Below are 16,074 nucleotides of genomic sequence, written 5' to 3'. Positions count from 1 at the left end.
CCAGTTCCAACAGTGAACTGGGAGATTGGGGAGTCTCACCCACACCGGGACCGCTGTAGGCACATCCACCGCCGGATCGAAGTCTGGCATCCATTTATTTAAATACAGACCTTGAGGGCCCATGAAGTAGGGGCCATTCCTGAAAATGAGATCTTTGTCCTCTTTTGCAAAGAATTCAAACAGAAAATATCCTCTCCCGAGGAAGTAAGAGGTTACCTTGTTTTTTATCAAAGGTGCCCAGTTCCTGGCGACCCAGTTCTCAGTTGATTTTGGGGAAGGCCAAATTTTTGTAAACTGACCAACCAGCGCACAATCTGCCAGAGATAAGGCTACTTGGATCGGGCCTTATGGCGGAAGGGCGATCTCAGGGATATCTTCAAGTTTTTTCACAAACTTTGCTGCTTCCATGCATTTCTTCTTCGGCAAAGAGACCAGGAAGGTTTTGAAGGCCTCAGTGGCGGAAGGCGAAGGAGGAGAGGGAGACCCCTATGGGGGAGTCAGCTCCTCCATGAAGAGCCAGTAGATCCATCCAGGCTGGCCGCAGCCTGCAGCAGGGCCCTCGGCAGATGCTCTCGCAGGTTCAGAACACGGGGAAAGCGGATTCGCACGCAGGCTTCAGATCGCACAAAATGCGGATCTCGCAGGTTGCAGAGCTCGCTCTCTGATCACTATGTTATTAATTATCTAATGCAATATTGTTATGGTAAACATACTCTCTCTATTAAATAAAAACTAAAAAAAAACCATTAATTAAATTCTTTCAGTTTTATATCGCCAAAACATTTTTATTTAAATTTTTTTCAATTTTCATTGTGTGGTTTTTTATTGGTCACTTTTATAATGATGATGATGATGATGATGGTTAACGTCCGTTGAGACCAAACTTGGCCTATCGGACCTAAAGAAACAAATTATTTATTTTGATTTAAGATTTTATTCCTATGCTCAAAAAGCTCGGAGAGAAGCCTCCCGAGCTCACCATAATTTTGACATTGTAAAAGGTTAGGAAGGTTAGTGTTGTGACAAAGATTGTGAAACTGAGATCTAATGTGGTTGTAGGCGGGGCACTCTAAGAGGAAGTGGTTTTCATCCTCGATGTTCTTATTCTCACATAAATGGCAGATCCTTTCCATTCATGGTGTTTTAGGAACTGCCCAACGACCTGTTTCACTACGGAGCTCATGAGAATTCGTTCTAATCTTTGCTATATTAATTTTCTTCTTTGAGCTAGTTAAAATAGAGAGATACTTTTGATCTTCTAGGGTGGGGTTGATGACCTTCTTATAATAACTTAATTTTGTTTTAGCCGCTAAATCTTTCTCACACCACATTTTTTCTCTGAACTTAGAAGTAACAATATCTTTAATGTTATTAATGTTTTGCAATGCATCATTCTCGTTGATCTCCCAATAGTTTAACCGAGCCCTTGTGTCTTTATGCACCCCCCATTGAGCCTTAGGTGGCTTTGGCAGGAATTTAAAGCTAGCTTAGGAAGTCTATGATCATCTATGTTATTGAGATTATGCTTGTACAACAGAAACCTAATCATAGCTAGGCTCTCAATAGGGGAAAAACGTGCTTCTATAAATATAAATTTCACATTTTAATATGATATTAGTATAGTAATAATACTTTTGGATGTGTTTAGTGTGTAATTAGTGTCGAAATGTGTTCCATATTTTGGATGGATACTCTATCCATCTTCAAGGACCCAAAGAAACAAAAAATATTAATATATATATTTTTTGTTTATATGATATTACTATTTATTATTATTATTTTCAAATAATTATTATAAATTTCAAATTTTCTAAAATTTATATTTTATTTCACCCTTTAATTTAATATTACTATTTACTTTTCCTTTTAATATTTAATATATTTTGATTTTCCTTTCATTTATATTATATATAATATATTTTTGAAATAAAATAAAAAATATATTAAATTTAAAATAAAGCGTAGTCTAATTTATAAACAAAATAGTTTTTTTTGTCTAAAACATTTTTTTCTGATTAATTTTAATCTAAATTTTAAAGAAAGAAATTATTTTACCGTCCATGAGGCTAAAGATAGCTTATGGCACAGATTGCTTCTTCATCTGCTTGATGTACTCGACCCTTTTTTTGTGAAGGTTCACAATAAATGCTTCCAGCTTCTCGACAAACCCCTGGCTAAATAGATTATCCCAAGAGCTAGCTGCCAGCGTATTTGCATAACTTTCCGTGTTGTCTTTAAAAATCTCACATTCTAAAATGAAGTGTTTCTTTGTTTCCATTTTTCCGGAAGAACAAAAAATTCATACCCTTTCTTGTGCTTTTAAAATAATATTAATAAATTTTTAACGGTATAGTTAAAAAAATAAAATAATTTTTTACCTAGGGAAAGAAAGAATTAAAGAACTTAAAATAATGAAAAAACCAGGTTCACTGTTGTCGTTTATCAGGTTACAGCTTACACGGACCCCGTGGTCAAAAACATAAAATTTTAAATTTGAAACGTCAACCTGCCCACTAATTTAAATAAAAAACCTTCCACACGGCTCGCTAGATTCCCCACTTAAACTTCGACAGCGCGTACGGCGCTACTTTTGCCGGGTCGGTAGTTGGAGGAGCCCTGCTCTGGCTGTGCCCCGCTTCTAACCTAACCCCTGTTCCGCCAACCGGACAGCCGGTAACCCTAGGGTTGGGTAGGCTACGGGCAGATCTATAAACGATATTTATTTATTTTTCATCATTATTTTTATTCTTCCACATACACACTGATGAGTAATAAGTGAAATTTCCGGCTCATTCATTCCTTCCTTTGCTCATTCTTCCGTCTTTCTTGTCTGGCTCGATTGGGATTCATTGTCCCCTTGGCCTTTGGTTGCGGAGGAGGAGAACGACGAGGTTTACAGTCTTTCCACGAACTCCAACTCTGGAACTCCAGATTGATTGTGTTGGATCGCTGTGTTCGCCTGGCCGAATCCCTTAAACCCTTGGGCTTTTCTGTTGACGCTGATCTCTGCTGTCTTGGGAGGCTGCCGGATTTGCGTCCTTGTTCGTTCATAGAAGGTCCCTGGTTTGCTCTTCGGTTCTCCTTTGTATTGTTATTTGCGAAATGGATCTTCCGAGCTTGGCCGTTATCCTGCAGGCGGCGCTCAGTCCCAACCCTCAAGAGAGAAAGGCGGCAGAGGAGAGCCTCAATCAGGTCGGTGCATTTATCTTTATTATGTATTTATTTCAGGATAATGGTCACATCCGCATACTGCGCTCGTTGGATTGCATCGGCGGCAGGGCATTGTCTGCCTCATTAAATCTCTTTTTAACTGTCCGAGCGCATTATTTGCAATGGCCGATGTTTACAGCTGGTTGCGTCAAGTAGATTGCGGCATATTGATTAGCTAATGCTGTTATTAAGAATGTCTGATGCCGTTGTTTGTGGTATTTTGTTTGATATTAGTAGACATGAATGGTTAATGGTCGCACACATTGGCAATCACTTTACATTCCCCAACACTGGACTTATTTATTCAGGAGGCATCACTGGTTCCTATTTCTCTTTTCCAAATGCCCCATCGACCCATGAACTATATTCCAAGTATAGTCTATAAATTTTCAGCTTTGGCTCTAAGCTGCCAATCCCTGGCAAGCTTGGATCATTTTAGATGTTAAGTTGTATAAAATCAGTAGAGAATTTGCTACTTTGGTAGAGAACGAGGGTTTTTTAGGGTATGGCAAGATTCTATGTTGATCTAAGTGTTATTTATTGTTTATACAAAACATACAGGATTACGTGTCTGTCTGGCAACCAGTAATTGTTGATTACGATCTTCAGGATTGCTGACCTATAGATTTGATCGACCTGTCCTCATCTTGACTTTTATATGTGCCTGTAACATTTCACTTCAGAGAACATCTACCGAGTTATGGCCTCATATTGGCCTTATAATAGTGTCCTGGCCTTATAATGGTATCCTAGACTGAATCAGATTTCTATAGTATGCCTGCTTACTTCCAAATTTCTACAAAATGCTAACTATTTCGATTCATCATTTCCATTTCAGAGTGCCATACAGAATGCCAGACATAGCAGAACCTGGATGAAGCCAAAGAAAATTATGTTATTATCTTCAGTTTCATCTTGATCTCATTTAATTGGAATGCTAGAATCATTGTTCAGGATCTTCTGGCCGGGAACTTTGTTACTGTGCTCTTTTAGGCAACTGATGTCAACTTTCATTAGCAGGTGCTTTAGAGGGATAGTTTTTCTGATGTATGCTTTTCCACCATATTGAACATGTTTTGAATGAAAGCCATTTCAAATGCCTTGATAGCTATCACTAGTTCAGAAATGAAGGACATCATCACATATTGATGAAGAAGATCCATCTTCTGAGTAAATTTGTCTAACATGCCAACAATCAGGTTGTTTACCATTCATTGCTGATTCCATGGGCAACTCTTAAACATTCCTTTGGCCTCACTTATTCTTGGGGTGTCCTACGTGGAGGTCAAGAGGGGGACCCTTGTCCGCAATAGCCACATTCTCATCCTCAAAGCTTTAAATTGAGCTAAAATAGGAGATGCACTAGGATATTTGAACACCCTTTGTGCGTACAACCATGTCTTTATATCAAGAATATTTGTGTTGACTCTTAAATACTACTATTACCAAGCTTGGATTCACCATCTCTATCCTTATGCTTACTTCACCTCCCAAAATATCCCACCTTGTTCCTAGAACAACATTCTCTTGCCCTAGTGAAGTTGTTTATGTAGTATATTCTAATTTACCACCCTTCATGATAAGGATGCTACCAATCAACCCGCATACTTGCAACACAAGCCAATTTATTGGAATGACAAAGCTTTTGGTGTAACTAATGCCTTATAAACCATCTTTATGCATTCAAGATATTTTGAAACACACACACACAAAAACACTAGTGATAAGAGGACTATTAATGTGGAATGAAATCCCAACATAGGTGCATGCTATAGTGGAGATAACTTGCAACATCACACATATAACAAGCACAAGTCAAAGATAGCTCATAAAGCACGGTGTCAGAATTGATGATGATGTTAGTACTAGAGTGCGAGAGGATGCTATCACATCAACTTGTGGGCTTGCACCCCAAAGCCATTTTTTGGATTGCAAACTTTTGGTTCAAGAGTTACCTATGACCAAATGAGGTACACTAAACAATATGAAGATGGTATACCCACACACCCATTGAGAGGAATAATAATCCATTTTAAAAGCTTTGAGATCGCTAAAGTATTTTTTCCCACATGAGTCAAAATCCCACAAAGATTTTCATAAGTCTATTATTAATGCCCATTACCTATCACTAACATATTTTTATGTAATAGTATTTTCTTAAATTAGATCTTAATAAGCACAACTCATCTAACATGGGCATAAACTACCTTGGTTGCTTCTCACGTCACCTCTTAGGATGTGATCCAAGACATCTCCCATTGACATGCTACCGGGTCATTTCTCTCGAGATTGCTAATTGTACTAGTCTTCATTAATCAACCCTTGTAACTTGTCCTTTTGGTTTCTTAGCTAAGATCCTGATGAGGTGCAACTAATTGTAGTAGATAGTTCAATGTGTTTATTTCATTTGTCTCTAGTTGTATACATAAATTCTATTTCTATGAGCCAACATGGGAAAGTATCCCTAAAAGCAGAATTATGCTAAATGTGAAATTTCCTTAATTACAGTAACTAGAAATGTAATCTTCCATCTACTAGAGATTATTTATCTTCAGAATTTTAATATGACAAATAACGATTAATTCACTATTGCAATCTTCATAAATAAATATAGGAATTGAGAAATAACGCACGCACAAAATTGTTGACATCGATATTTTTGGACAAATGTCCCTTGTAAAAACTCCAATGTGGGGAAACCAATTTCGCGGATGTGGGTTTATATTATTAATAAATCTTCAATAATTTGAGAATTACAACAACTCCGTGCCTCTCATTGTCAAATCTTTGGCAAACAATTTTCTCCATTGGAAAAATCAACTAGAAATGCAAGTTCACTTCTGCAAGAACAATTCAACCTCCCTTTGCCGATTCGCACCTCCTGCTGCTCCTCGCACTGCTAACTGGAAATTTGCACTGCTGGCTCTGGGAAATTCTTTCAGCCTTCAAAAATTCGTTCTGATAACTACACTGCTTCCTGCAACACACTGAAGCCACTCACACCTCCTGCGGTAGCTAACTTCAGCACTGGAAATCGAACTGTAGCCTTTGCAATTCGCTATGGGCAAACTGGCAACGCGCACTAACTTAATCGACCTCCCTCTTGCAGAATAAGGCGACCTCCTTTCCTCCTCGGAATGACCGGAAAATTTGTGGAGAATTTATTTGGAAACTCTCTTCCCAAACTCTCTATTGAAACCTTGTTGTTGGTGTCTCCCTTTGTGCCCTTGCTATCATTGCAAATCATAGTCACTGAGTATCTCTGTGTGTTCTCCAAAGGCCCCATCGACTTGCTCTTATAATCTCTTTTTGAGCAATCAACGACCATGATCTAATCACAATCAATGGCTAAGATCATCTTGACCCATCAAGTGACCTTTTCAGAAATGTCTAGAGCAAAATCAATTTACCTCAATTAATTTGATTTAATTAACTAATTTTCCTAAGTTAGACTTACGAAAATAATTAATAATTGGTTAATTAATCTAATTAAGGCATTTCTTGCGAAACTTTTTCTGGGTATTAGAGAAAATGTGTTCCTTGGCCTCATAGACACCATATAGACTAGAACCCCTGTCCACTGCTACCAAAATCTAAAACTCCCTCTTAGTGAGGAAGGTGTTCTCCACTACTCCCATCTTATCCCTGAAGTAGACAAACTTTGCCTTACCCAAGACCTTTGTGAGAATATCTGCAATTTGTTGATCTGTGGGAACATACTGTAGTTGAACTAATGCACGTTGTACACAATCTCTGATGAAGTGGTATCTGATGTTGATATGCTTTGACATATTATGAAAGATTGGATTCTCAGAGAGTTTGATTATCACAACAAATACTAGTTGAGTTAAAATTGGCAACTAGGGCAGGTCTTTTGAAGAAGACAATTATGGCATTGAATTCCTCTTTTCAATGAGGACCAAAAACAACTTAAAGATCATCAAATTTGGATAAGGAGAAATGAGTTTTTGAATTTATGCCCTCCCATATGTAAATTATCAAGGTCGGCCTCACCCCCATGTAGGCTCATATAGTCCAATGGTCATGTCACTTGACACCCCAACGATTTGTATATATAGAGGTACCTACAACCTCATTTCACACATCCATATCTCATTCTTCTCTTTGAAATAGCCGTAAAAGAAAGAAGATCTCCAACGAAGGTGATGAGGGCAAGGTTGGGATCATTTTTGGTCTCCTTCATGGGACGAGTTCCACAAGTAGGAGGCCGAGGTCGGTTTGAAGAAAGTCTTGGCTTAGCTATGAATTATTCTGGGCTCATTTATCTTAAATTTCATGATCGACTTTGAGCAGAAAGGAAGCCACATTTGTCAAGAGCTATTGGATGGTGTTTTTGGCATACATTTGTATGGGTCTTCTCTTCAACAGTAAGTCGCACTCCTGATAGAATGGTACAGGTAGGCTGCAGTGATAATATCTCTTGACACAAAAGGCAGAAAGGTTGATTGGTATCACAGTTAGGCCGCAGGCCTAGTCTCCATGGATCAGGTGGACCTAAAGGCTTATGTAGGGGTTGACATTAGCTGATTGATGTGGACATAACCTAGCGAAGAGAAGTCGCTGCCTTGAAAAGAGATCCAAAGGTTAGTAGAAGAGTTACAACAATATGGAATAAAACCTAAGATTTAGGATTGAGGGGGCAATATCTTTGGGATTTGGACAATGGTCCTGATCTTCATATTAGCAAGTCAATTTTGACTTTGATTGTACTCTCTTTCTCTGCTGAACATTTGATAATAATAATAAGAAGAATTGAGGGTTTTCCCCATCTTGGGGTTTTTCCTTGGCTTGAGCCATATCTTTACAATATGGAATAAAACCTAACTAAGATTTAGGATTGAAGGGGCAATTTCTTTGGGATTTGGACAATGGTCCTGATCTTCATATTGGCAAGTCAATTTTGACTTTGATTGTACTCTTTTTCTCTGCTGAACATTTGAAAATAATAATAAGAAGAATTGAGGGTATTCCCCATCTTGGGATTTTTCCCTAGCTTGAGCCATATCTTTATGTTCCCTTGTCTTGGCTTATCTTCTGCATTTACGTTTAATGTTCTTTCATTAGTTACTGTCATATGATGATGGTTAGTGTGATTGCTAATGGATTAATGGAATTGATAATTGGCTAATGATCTCAAACTCAATCACCAAGTTCCTCTTGCAGTCCTCTATGAGCCTTGATGACCCTACCAAGAATCTATGTCACAGGGTTCGCCGAATTTGAACCTTGAGATTCGAATTTTGGCGAACCCAAAAAAAAATTTCAAATTCGTTCAGGTTCGCCGAACCTGATAGTCGAACCTCGAATTCGAACCTCAACAAATTCGAACCTAAGCAAAGAACATGTTAACTCAAAATTAACACAGTCCCACTAGTAGCTTCCAAAGTCTATTAGCTTCGCATGTGGCCATGCTTGTTGCCGTGTATTCTGTCTCTGCAGAACTTAGTGTCATGGACTTTTGCTTCTTGCCTGCCCAGTCTGCATTTATATATCCCATCAAATTGACACCATCACTTCGAGCATATCTCAAACCATATTTAATTGTACCATGTAGATACCTCAATACATGTCTTATTGCTGTCCAGTGTACTCTCTTAGGCTTCACCATGAATTGACTAAAAGTGTTGGACGTGAAACAAATGTCTTGCCTTGTGTTGACTAGATACATGAGAGATCCAATGAGCTACCTATATAAGGTTGGGTCCACATTTGCGTCCTTTGATGCGTCTAACTTCCTCTAGTTGGTAATCATAGGTCTGGACATGGGTATAAAATCCTTCATTTTGAACCTCTTCAAGATCTTTTTAGTATATCTCCCTTGCCTAAGGAAGATCTCCTTGTTCGCCTGCCATACCTCCAGCCCTAGGAAGTAAGGCATTAGTCCCAAGTCCTTCATCTCAAACTCAATCACCAAGTTCCTCTTGTAGTCCTCTATGAGCCTTGACGACCCAACCAAGAATCTATGTCTCAGGGTTCGCTGAATTTGAACCTTTAGATTCGAGTCTTGGCGAACCCAAAAAAAATTTCAAATTCGTTCAGGTTCGCCGAACCTGATAATCGAATCTCGAATTCGAACCTCAACGAATTCGAACCTAAAGATGAACCTGAAGCCAATTTTATAATTTTTTTTTAAATTTTTATGGGGTTTGAGGTTAGAGTTCGGGTGATTTTTGTCATTTGTTTTAAGGTTTATAAGAAAATCCATGTGCAGCACATGGTTTTCTCTTGTTTCACTTCCTGCCAGTTAGTTTCCCATAGTGGCCACTGGTTTGGCTTTATTTACCATGGCTGTTGATAGGTTTTCATAAGCTAACATCAGTCTGAGTGTACTCGCTCTATTGTGCTTAGTGTTGCCACTGCGTGTTGTATTCTCTGCAATTTCTTGAATTCAATTTCTAAATGCTGCTTGTCCCTGTTGCCCAGAGCATGAAGTGAAAAGTGGTCATGATTTGTGGCTCGTGGGTGCTCACTACTACTCATATAGCTTTATTGATTGATTTTTTATTATTATTATTTTATGTCATATATATATATATTGAAAAATATGAATAGTTGAACTTAATGTTGAACCTCATTCGAACCTCATCAGAAAATTCGAATTTGAATCGAACTTAAATGTTGCCGAACTCGAATCCGAACCCGAACCGTGTGACATAGCCAAGAATAGATCATCCAGATGCAAAACTAGGATGAGTGGCTCACCTCCTACCATTAGATAGTAAAGGTTGGAATTTGCCTCGCTCTTTACGAAGCCCATCTGCTTCAAGTAATTGTCTATTCGACCATACCATGCCTTGGGGGCTTGCTTGAGCTCGTATAGTGCTCTTTTTAGTCTGCACATGTGCATGTCTCTGTGTCTCAAATCCTTTTGGCTATTTGATATACACGTCCTCTTCTATCAACCCATTCAAGAAAGTTGTCTTGACTTCCATCTGGTGAATTTGCCATCCCATCTGTGTTCCTAGAGATATCACAACCTTGATGGAAACCTGGCCACTGGAGGGAAGGTCTCCTCATAATTTATGTCTTCCTCCTGCGTATACCCCTTGGCCATGAGCTTAGCCTTATACTTCCCCATGCTACCATTTGCAACATACTTGATCTTGTAGATTCATCGAGAGCCTACTACTGACCCGTCCACAAGTCTAGGCGCGACCTACCATACATCATTGATCTTCATGGACTTGTACTCCTCCACCACAACATCCTACCACACCTGATGTCGTGCAACCTCCTCATAGTTGGAAGGCTCTTTGGCAACGACTTCGGTCACCAATGCCTTATACTTGTTTGGTTATCTGCGCTCTTTGGTGCTCACCCTAGGAGCTTCCATGAACTCCTGTGCATCTCTCAACGTCTGAAGCACCTCTCTACTCCTTTTGCTGGTGGTGGTTTGAGCTTCTTGCTCCTCATGTTGCCCTTGTTGCTCCATCTGCTATGAACTCACATGACCTCCTGCACTTGAGCTAGTGTTTGTGTTGGTAACTGTAATAGTACTCTACTGTCCTTGTGGCTGTCCTTGCGACTGCTGCCCAACCCTTGGAGCTTTTGTTGGCCCACTCTAATCATCTAGTGGCAACTCGCGAAACCTCCTGAGGCTTTCTCCTCCTGGAACTTCATGTTCCGTCTCACGATGATCCTCTTGCTACTAGGAATATAGATTCGGTATGCCTTGGACGTTTCACTATAACCAACGAAATAAACCTTCATTGCAGTCTGATCTAATTTGGTGCGTTTATCATTTGACACATGATAGTAAGCTATATTGCCAAAGATCCTGAAGTGCTTGACCTCTCGCTTCTGCTCCGTGAAGACCTCCTCTGGTGTTATCTTCCCCAACGCTTTGTGAGGAACCCTGTTTTGTATGTACACTGTTGTGTTACATGCCTCCGCCCATAGAAACTTAGGGATATCTTGGTCATATAACATTGCCCTCGCTGCTTCAAAAATCATCCTATTCTTCCGTTCTGCAACCCCATTTTGTTGTGGGTTGTATGGAGCTGCCCACTCTCTCCTAATGCCCTCCTTTGCACAAAACCCTATGAAGGCTTTATCAACGTACCTGCCTCCATTATCCGTACAAAACATCTTGATCTTTTTACTTATGTTCGCCACAAGAGCGTTGAACTCTTGGAAGCGACTAAAGACCTCGTCCTTTGTCTTCACGAAATAGATCCAGGTTTCCCTGGAGAAGTCATAGATGAAGGTTACGAAATACTCATAACCCCTGAGAGATTTGGTAGACAACGAGCCACACATATCTGAATGTATCAGATGAAGCACACCATTGGCTTTATTGTCACTTCCTGGGAACATTGCCTTTGCGATCTTCCCAATTACGCATCCTCTGCACTTGTCATTGTGTTCCGTGCTCAATTCTGGAACTCTGGTTAAAGTCTCCTTGAGCAACTTGAGTCCTCCATGATGTAAGTGTCCCGCTCTCCTATGCCATAGCTCTCCCACGTCTCCACCACTATTGCTACTGCTGCTAATTAGTGCCTCTGGATAATCATACTGCGACTTGTACAACCTGTTGCTTCGAACCCCAATCTGTTTGATCTTCTTCCAACTCTGGTGCTCAATGTACACCTTCTGCCCCACAAAGTAAACATCGTACCCCTTATCCTGTAGTGCAGAAACTGAAATTATATTCATACCCAAACCTTGCACATGCTGTAACACTGTTGCTTTTGCCTAACTCCTTGTGAATGTTGATGGTACCTCTCCCAACTGTAGCACACTTGGTTTTGTTTCCCATATGTATCTGGAAGTCTATATCCTTTTCCTTGTAATTGGAGAAATAGTCTCTAACTCTCGTCATATGTGTTGACGCTCCACTGTCTATGTATCAAACACCTGTGGATGTGGAGCTAGAGAGGCAAGCTATGAGAGCAAATTTGTCTTCCAACCTGGAAGACAAATCCTCAATGTCCGCTGAAGCTGCTGTCTGCTTCCCCATCTTTTCCTTTTTTCGGTTAGGACATTGGTTGACATAGTGTCCATGCTGACTGCAACCAAAACAGTTGACTTTAGAAAGGTATTTCTTCTTCTTGTCTCGCTTTGAGCCATGCCCCTTATTGGAACCCTTCTTCGCGTTCCCTTTTCCTACTAGGGCTACATTTTCTTGCTCCTTCTCCACCTTCGGTGTTTTGTTGTTGCTACTGGTGACATTGACCAGTCTGAGCTTTAGCTCCTCTTGAGTGAAGTCACTCCATAGGTTATCCCAACCTGGAAGTGTATCTCGCCCAGAAATCACTTGGATGAACATACTCCATTCCTTGGAAAACCCATTCAATGCTATTCGCACTAGCTCATCATCACTTGACTTGTCTCCTACTATAGCCAATTCATCTATGATAGCTCTGGTGAGATAGGATGTAATGTCCTCACTCTTATGCATCTTGATGGTCCTCAACTTCTCTCGGAGAATCCACTTCCTGTTTTCTGAAGGATTCTGGTACAGGTTAATAACTGCGTCCCACATCGACTTCGCTATTTCCTTCTTTGCGATATGTGAGACAATATGATGCTCGACTCCATAAAGGATATTCCTCTTCACTTTGGCATTCTCCTTTTTGTAGGTTGCCTACTGTTGTGGATCTGTCGTTAGGGCAATCACATTCTCCACATACTCCTTCAGTCCATACGCATCCAATATGAATGACATTCTGGCATTCCACATGCCAAAGTTGGAGGCTCCATCCAACTTGTTCTGATCTCTCATTCTTGCTACGACCATCTCTGGAAATTGGTGAAACTCAAATAAACTTGAGAATAACTGAAGCAATCAAGCTAGGTTAAAACCCTTGACTTGCTCTTTTTGTGCCTTGTATTGATTTACTCCTATAAACCCTCTGTGCCTAGATCAACTTTGATACCATCTGAAATTTCCTGAATTGCAGTAATTGGAAATTTAATTTTCTATCTACTGGAGATTATTTGTTTTCAAAATTTTAATACAACAAATAAAGATTAATTCACTACTATAATATTCACAAATAAATACAGGAATTGAGAAATAATGCACACACACAAAATTATTGACACCGATATTTTTGGACAAATGTTCGTGGAAAAACACCAATGTGAGGAAAACTAATTCTGCAGATGAGGGTCTATATTATTAATAAATCTTCAACAATTTGAGAATTACAACAATTGCTTGCCTCTCATTGGCAAAGCTCCGGCAAACAATGTTCTCGATTGGCAAAATCAACTAGAAAGGCAAGTTTCCTTCTGCTAGAACAATTCGGCCTCACTCTGCCAATTTGCACCTTTTCCTGTTGCTTGCATTGGTGACTGGAAATGAGCACTGCTGGCTTTGGGAAAAATTTTCAACCTTTGGAAATTCGTTCCGACAACTACACTACCTCATGCAACACACTGAAGCCACTCACACCTCCTTTGGTAGCCAACTTTTGCATTGGAAATCGAATTGTAGCCTCTGCAACTCGCACTGGGCAAATTGACAATGCACACTCGCTGAATCAACCTCCCTCTTGTAGAATAATTCAACCTCCTTTCCTCCACGAAATGATTGGAAAATCTGTGGAGAATTTCTCCATAAATCATCTTCCCAAACTCTTTGCTGAAACCTCGTTGCTGATGTCTCCCTCTGTGCCCTTGTTATCACTGTAAATCGTACTCACTGAGTATCTCTATGTGTTCTCCAAAGGTCCCATCGACTTGCTCTTATAATCTCTCGTTGAGCAATCGACAACCATGATCTAATCAGAATCGATGACTAAGATCATTTTGACCCCATTAAGTGACTTTTTCTGGAAGTCTCTAGAGCAACATCTATTTACCTCAATTAATCTGAGTTAATTAACCAATTTTCCTAAGATAAACTTAGGAAAATAATTAATAATTGGATGGGCGATTAGGAATGATTAGTGAATTTGATAGTGACTGGAAGGTTTTGGTTACACATACAAATTTGGTAAAATATGTAAATGGATATGGATGATGACGAAGCTGGGAGTCATTAACATTTTAAAAGATCAGAGGCATATTAAGAGGTTATTGAACAAAGTTCCTTTCTATGATAGCCTATATTTGTTTGTAAAACAGATATGTGACCTTATTCTATTTGAAACCATATATAATACTTTGGTTAAGAACCTTTATACTAATAAGAAAACCAAAACATCAATCCTTAACACTATTGTACCATTTTCCACCATGTAATGGGGACATGGGATGGGTGGAGGCCTCCAAAATCTTCGGTTGTGTGACAAGTTACTTTGGGGTTCGTGACATAGGGGAACGTACCCCAAATATTAAATATGTAAAAAGTAAATAATATTTTTATTTTATTTTATGCATAACTAATCACAGATTTATACAGTTAGAACAACAATATCCAAGTTCCATTTGGCAGTTACACTGTTTTGGAAAATGGAGCAATTCTCAAGTTACTAGTCTTTCTCAATCAACCTTTGTTTTGCCCTTTGCACGTGCTAAGTTGTGGCCTTAAAATTAGGTTATTATTATTATTATGTTCTATAGGAAATTATCCTTATCATCTATGGGAATGTGAAGGTTGTCAATGCCTAGTTCAAATCTAATCATTGATCTAACTTTTCAAGTCAAAGAAATGAAAAAAATGATGCTTATTTAAGTTTTCATACTTGTTGGACCTCAAATGTTCTTGGAATATGGTCGAAAATCCCTCTTGTCTACTCTTTTCTCGCCTTTGAAAGATGCTTGCTCTCTATAGTACCAATCCAAACCTCTTTAATCATTGGTCTAACTTTTCCAGTCAAATAAATGAAAAAAATGATCTAACTTTTCCAATCAAATAAATGAAAAATTGATCTAACTTTTTCAGTCAAATAAATGAAAAAAGATTGATGCTTATTTAAGTTTTCATACTTGTTGGACCTTAAATGTTCTTGGAATATGGTCGAAGATCCCCCGTCTACACTTTTCTTACCTTTGAAAGTTACTTGCTCTCCATAGTACAAATCCAAACCTCTTTAATGTGCTCAAACTAGTGTGTTGTAGCTGAGAAACATCAAAACTTTGGATTTTGGAGTTTTATATAGAGAAGAAAAGGGAAGGTAAGATGTTGAGATCCTCATCTTGTTCCAAAGTATAAAAATGTTTTTTTAATTGTTTTTATTTTTTGACTATAAATGAACTGCACCATATGGTTTTTCTTGCTTCCTGTGTCTTCCCTTAAATGCTCTCATCATTGATGTTGTCACACTCTACATTTCATCCCATCTACATCTTTGTTGGTTCTAGTTTATTACTATCTTCTAATTTCGATCATTTTGTGCCTTGTCTCCAACCATTTATCTTGGGCAGTGCCTCATAGTTGATACCTTTGTCTTTGCACTCCTTCACTAATGTTATGAATTCGTATGATGAATTATTTTAAAATTCACAAAACACATATTATTCTATATTGACAGTTTTTGTTTGTCGTCCTAAGCTTGCATTCAAGATTATTAATTTTCTTTTAATTTAATCAAGGGGCTTTTGTAGTGCAACATATTAGATATCATTTTTGGGATTAACTGCATAGAGTAAGTCATTATACTATGACCATATCCATGAGTATTAGTCTCAATTGTCCAAGTTTTTCATGATTTTGAATAGTCCATGTAGCATTCATTGCGTTGGGTGATGCTCACAGGGGAGAAGAAGTGGGATTAATACTTGTGAAATAAATTGCATAGCATCAATCATGACCTTTGGGGCTTGCACCCTATAACCAGGGCTTCCTGGGAGGGCCCCCATCCCAAGACTATTGGTTCAAGCATGCTTAACTGTGGAGTTTTTTCCAACATTCAAGCCCACTTAGCTTGCTATCCCATTTGCAAAACCTTAGCA

General features: G+C 38.9%; 1 protein-coding gene across 2 annotated transcripts in view; it reads left to right on the top strand.

Annotated features, from left to right (window-relative positions):
• Positions 1 to 2,741: 2,741 nt before the first annotated feature.
• Positions 2,742 to 16,074, top strand: part of SAD2 (ARM repeat superfamily protein) — a 164,340-nt gene continuing 151,007 nt past the window's right edge. Inside the window, exon 1 of one of the 2 annotated variants that reach the window (XM_089373759.1) lies at positions 2,742 to 3,192. In XM_089373759.1, the coding sequence (XP_089229885.1) occupies positions 3,103 to 3,192 (90 nt within the window). In that variant the 5' untranslated portion in view covers positions 2,742 to 3,102. The remainder of the gene's footprint in view (positions 3,193 to 16,074) is intronic. The other variant, XM_089373758.1, reaches the window with a different exon arrangement.

The sequence above is a fragment of the Pinus tabuliformis genome, chromosome 8 (genome assembly GCF_031772625.1).
Source record: "Pinus tabuliformis cultivar Carrire ecotype Pingquan chromosome 8, CPIR1, whole genome shotgun sequence".
NCBI lineage: Eukaryota > Viridiplantae > Streptophyta > Pinopsida > Pinales > Pinaceae > Pinus > Pinus tabuliformis.
The sequence above is the reverse complement of the archived record's forward strand: the minus strand, read 5'-3'. Positions and strand labels throughout refer to the sequence as shown.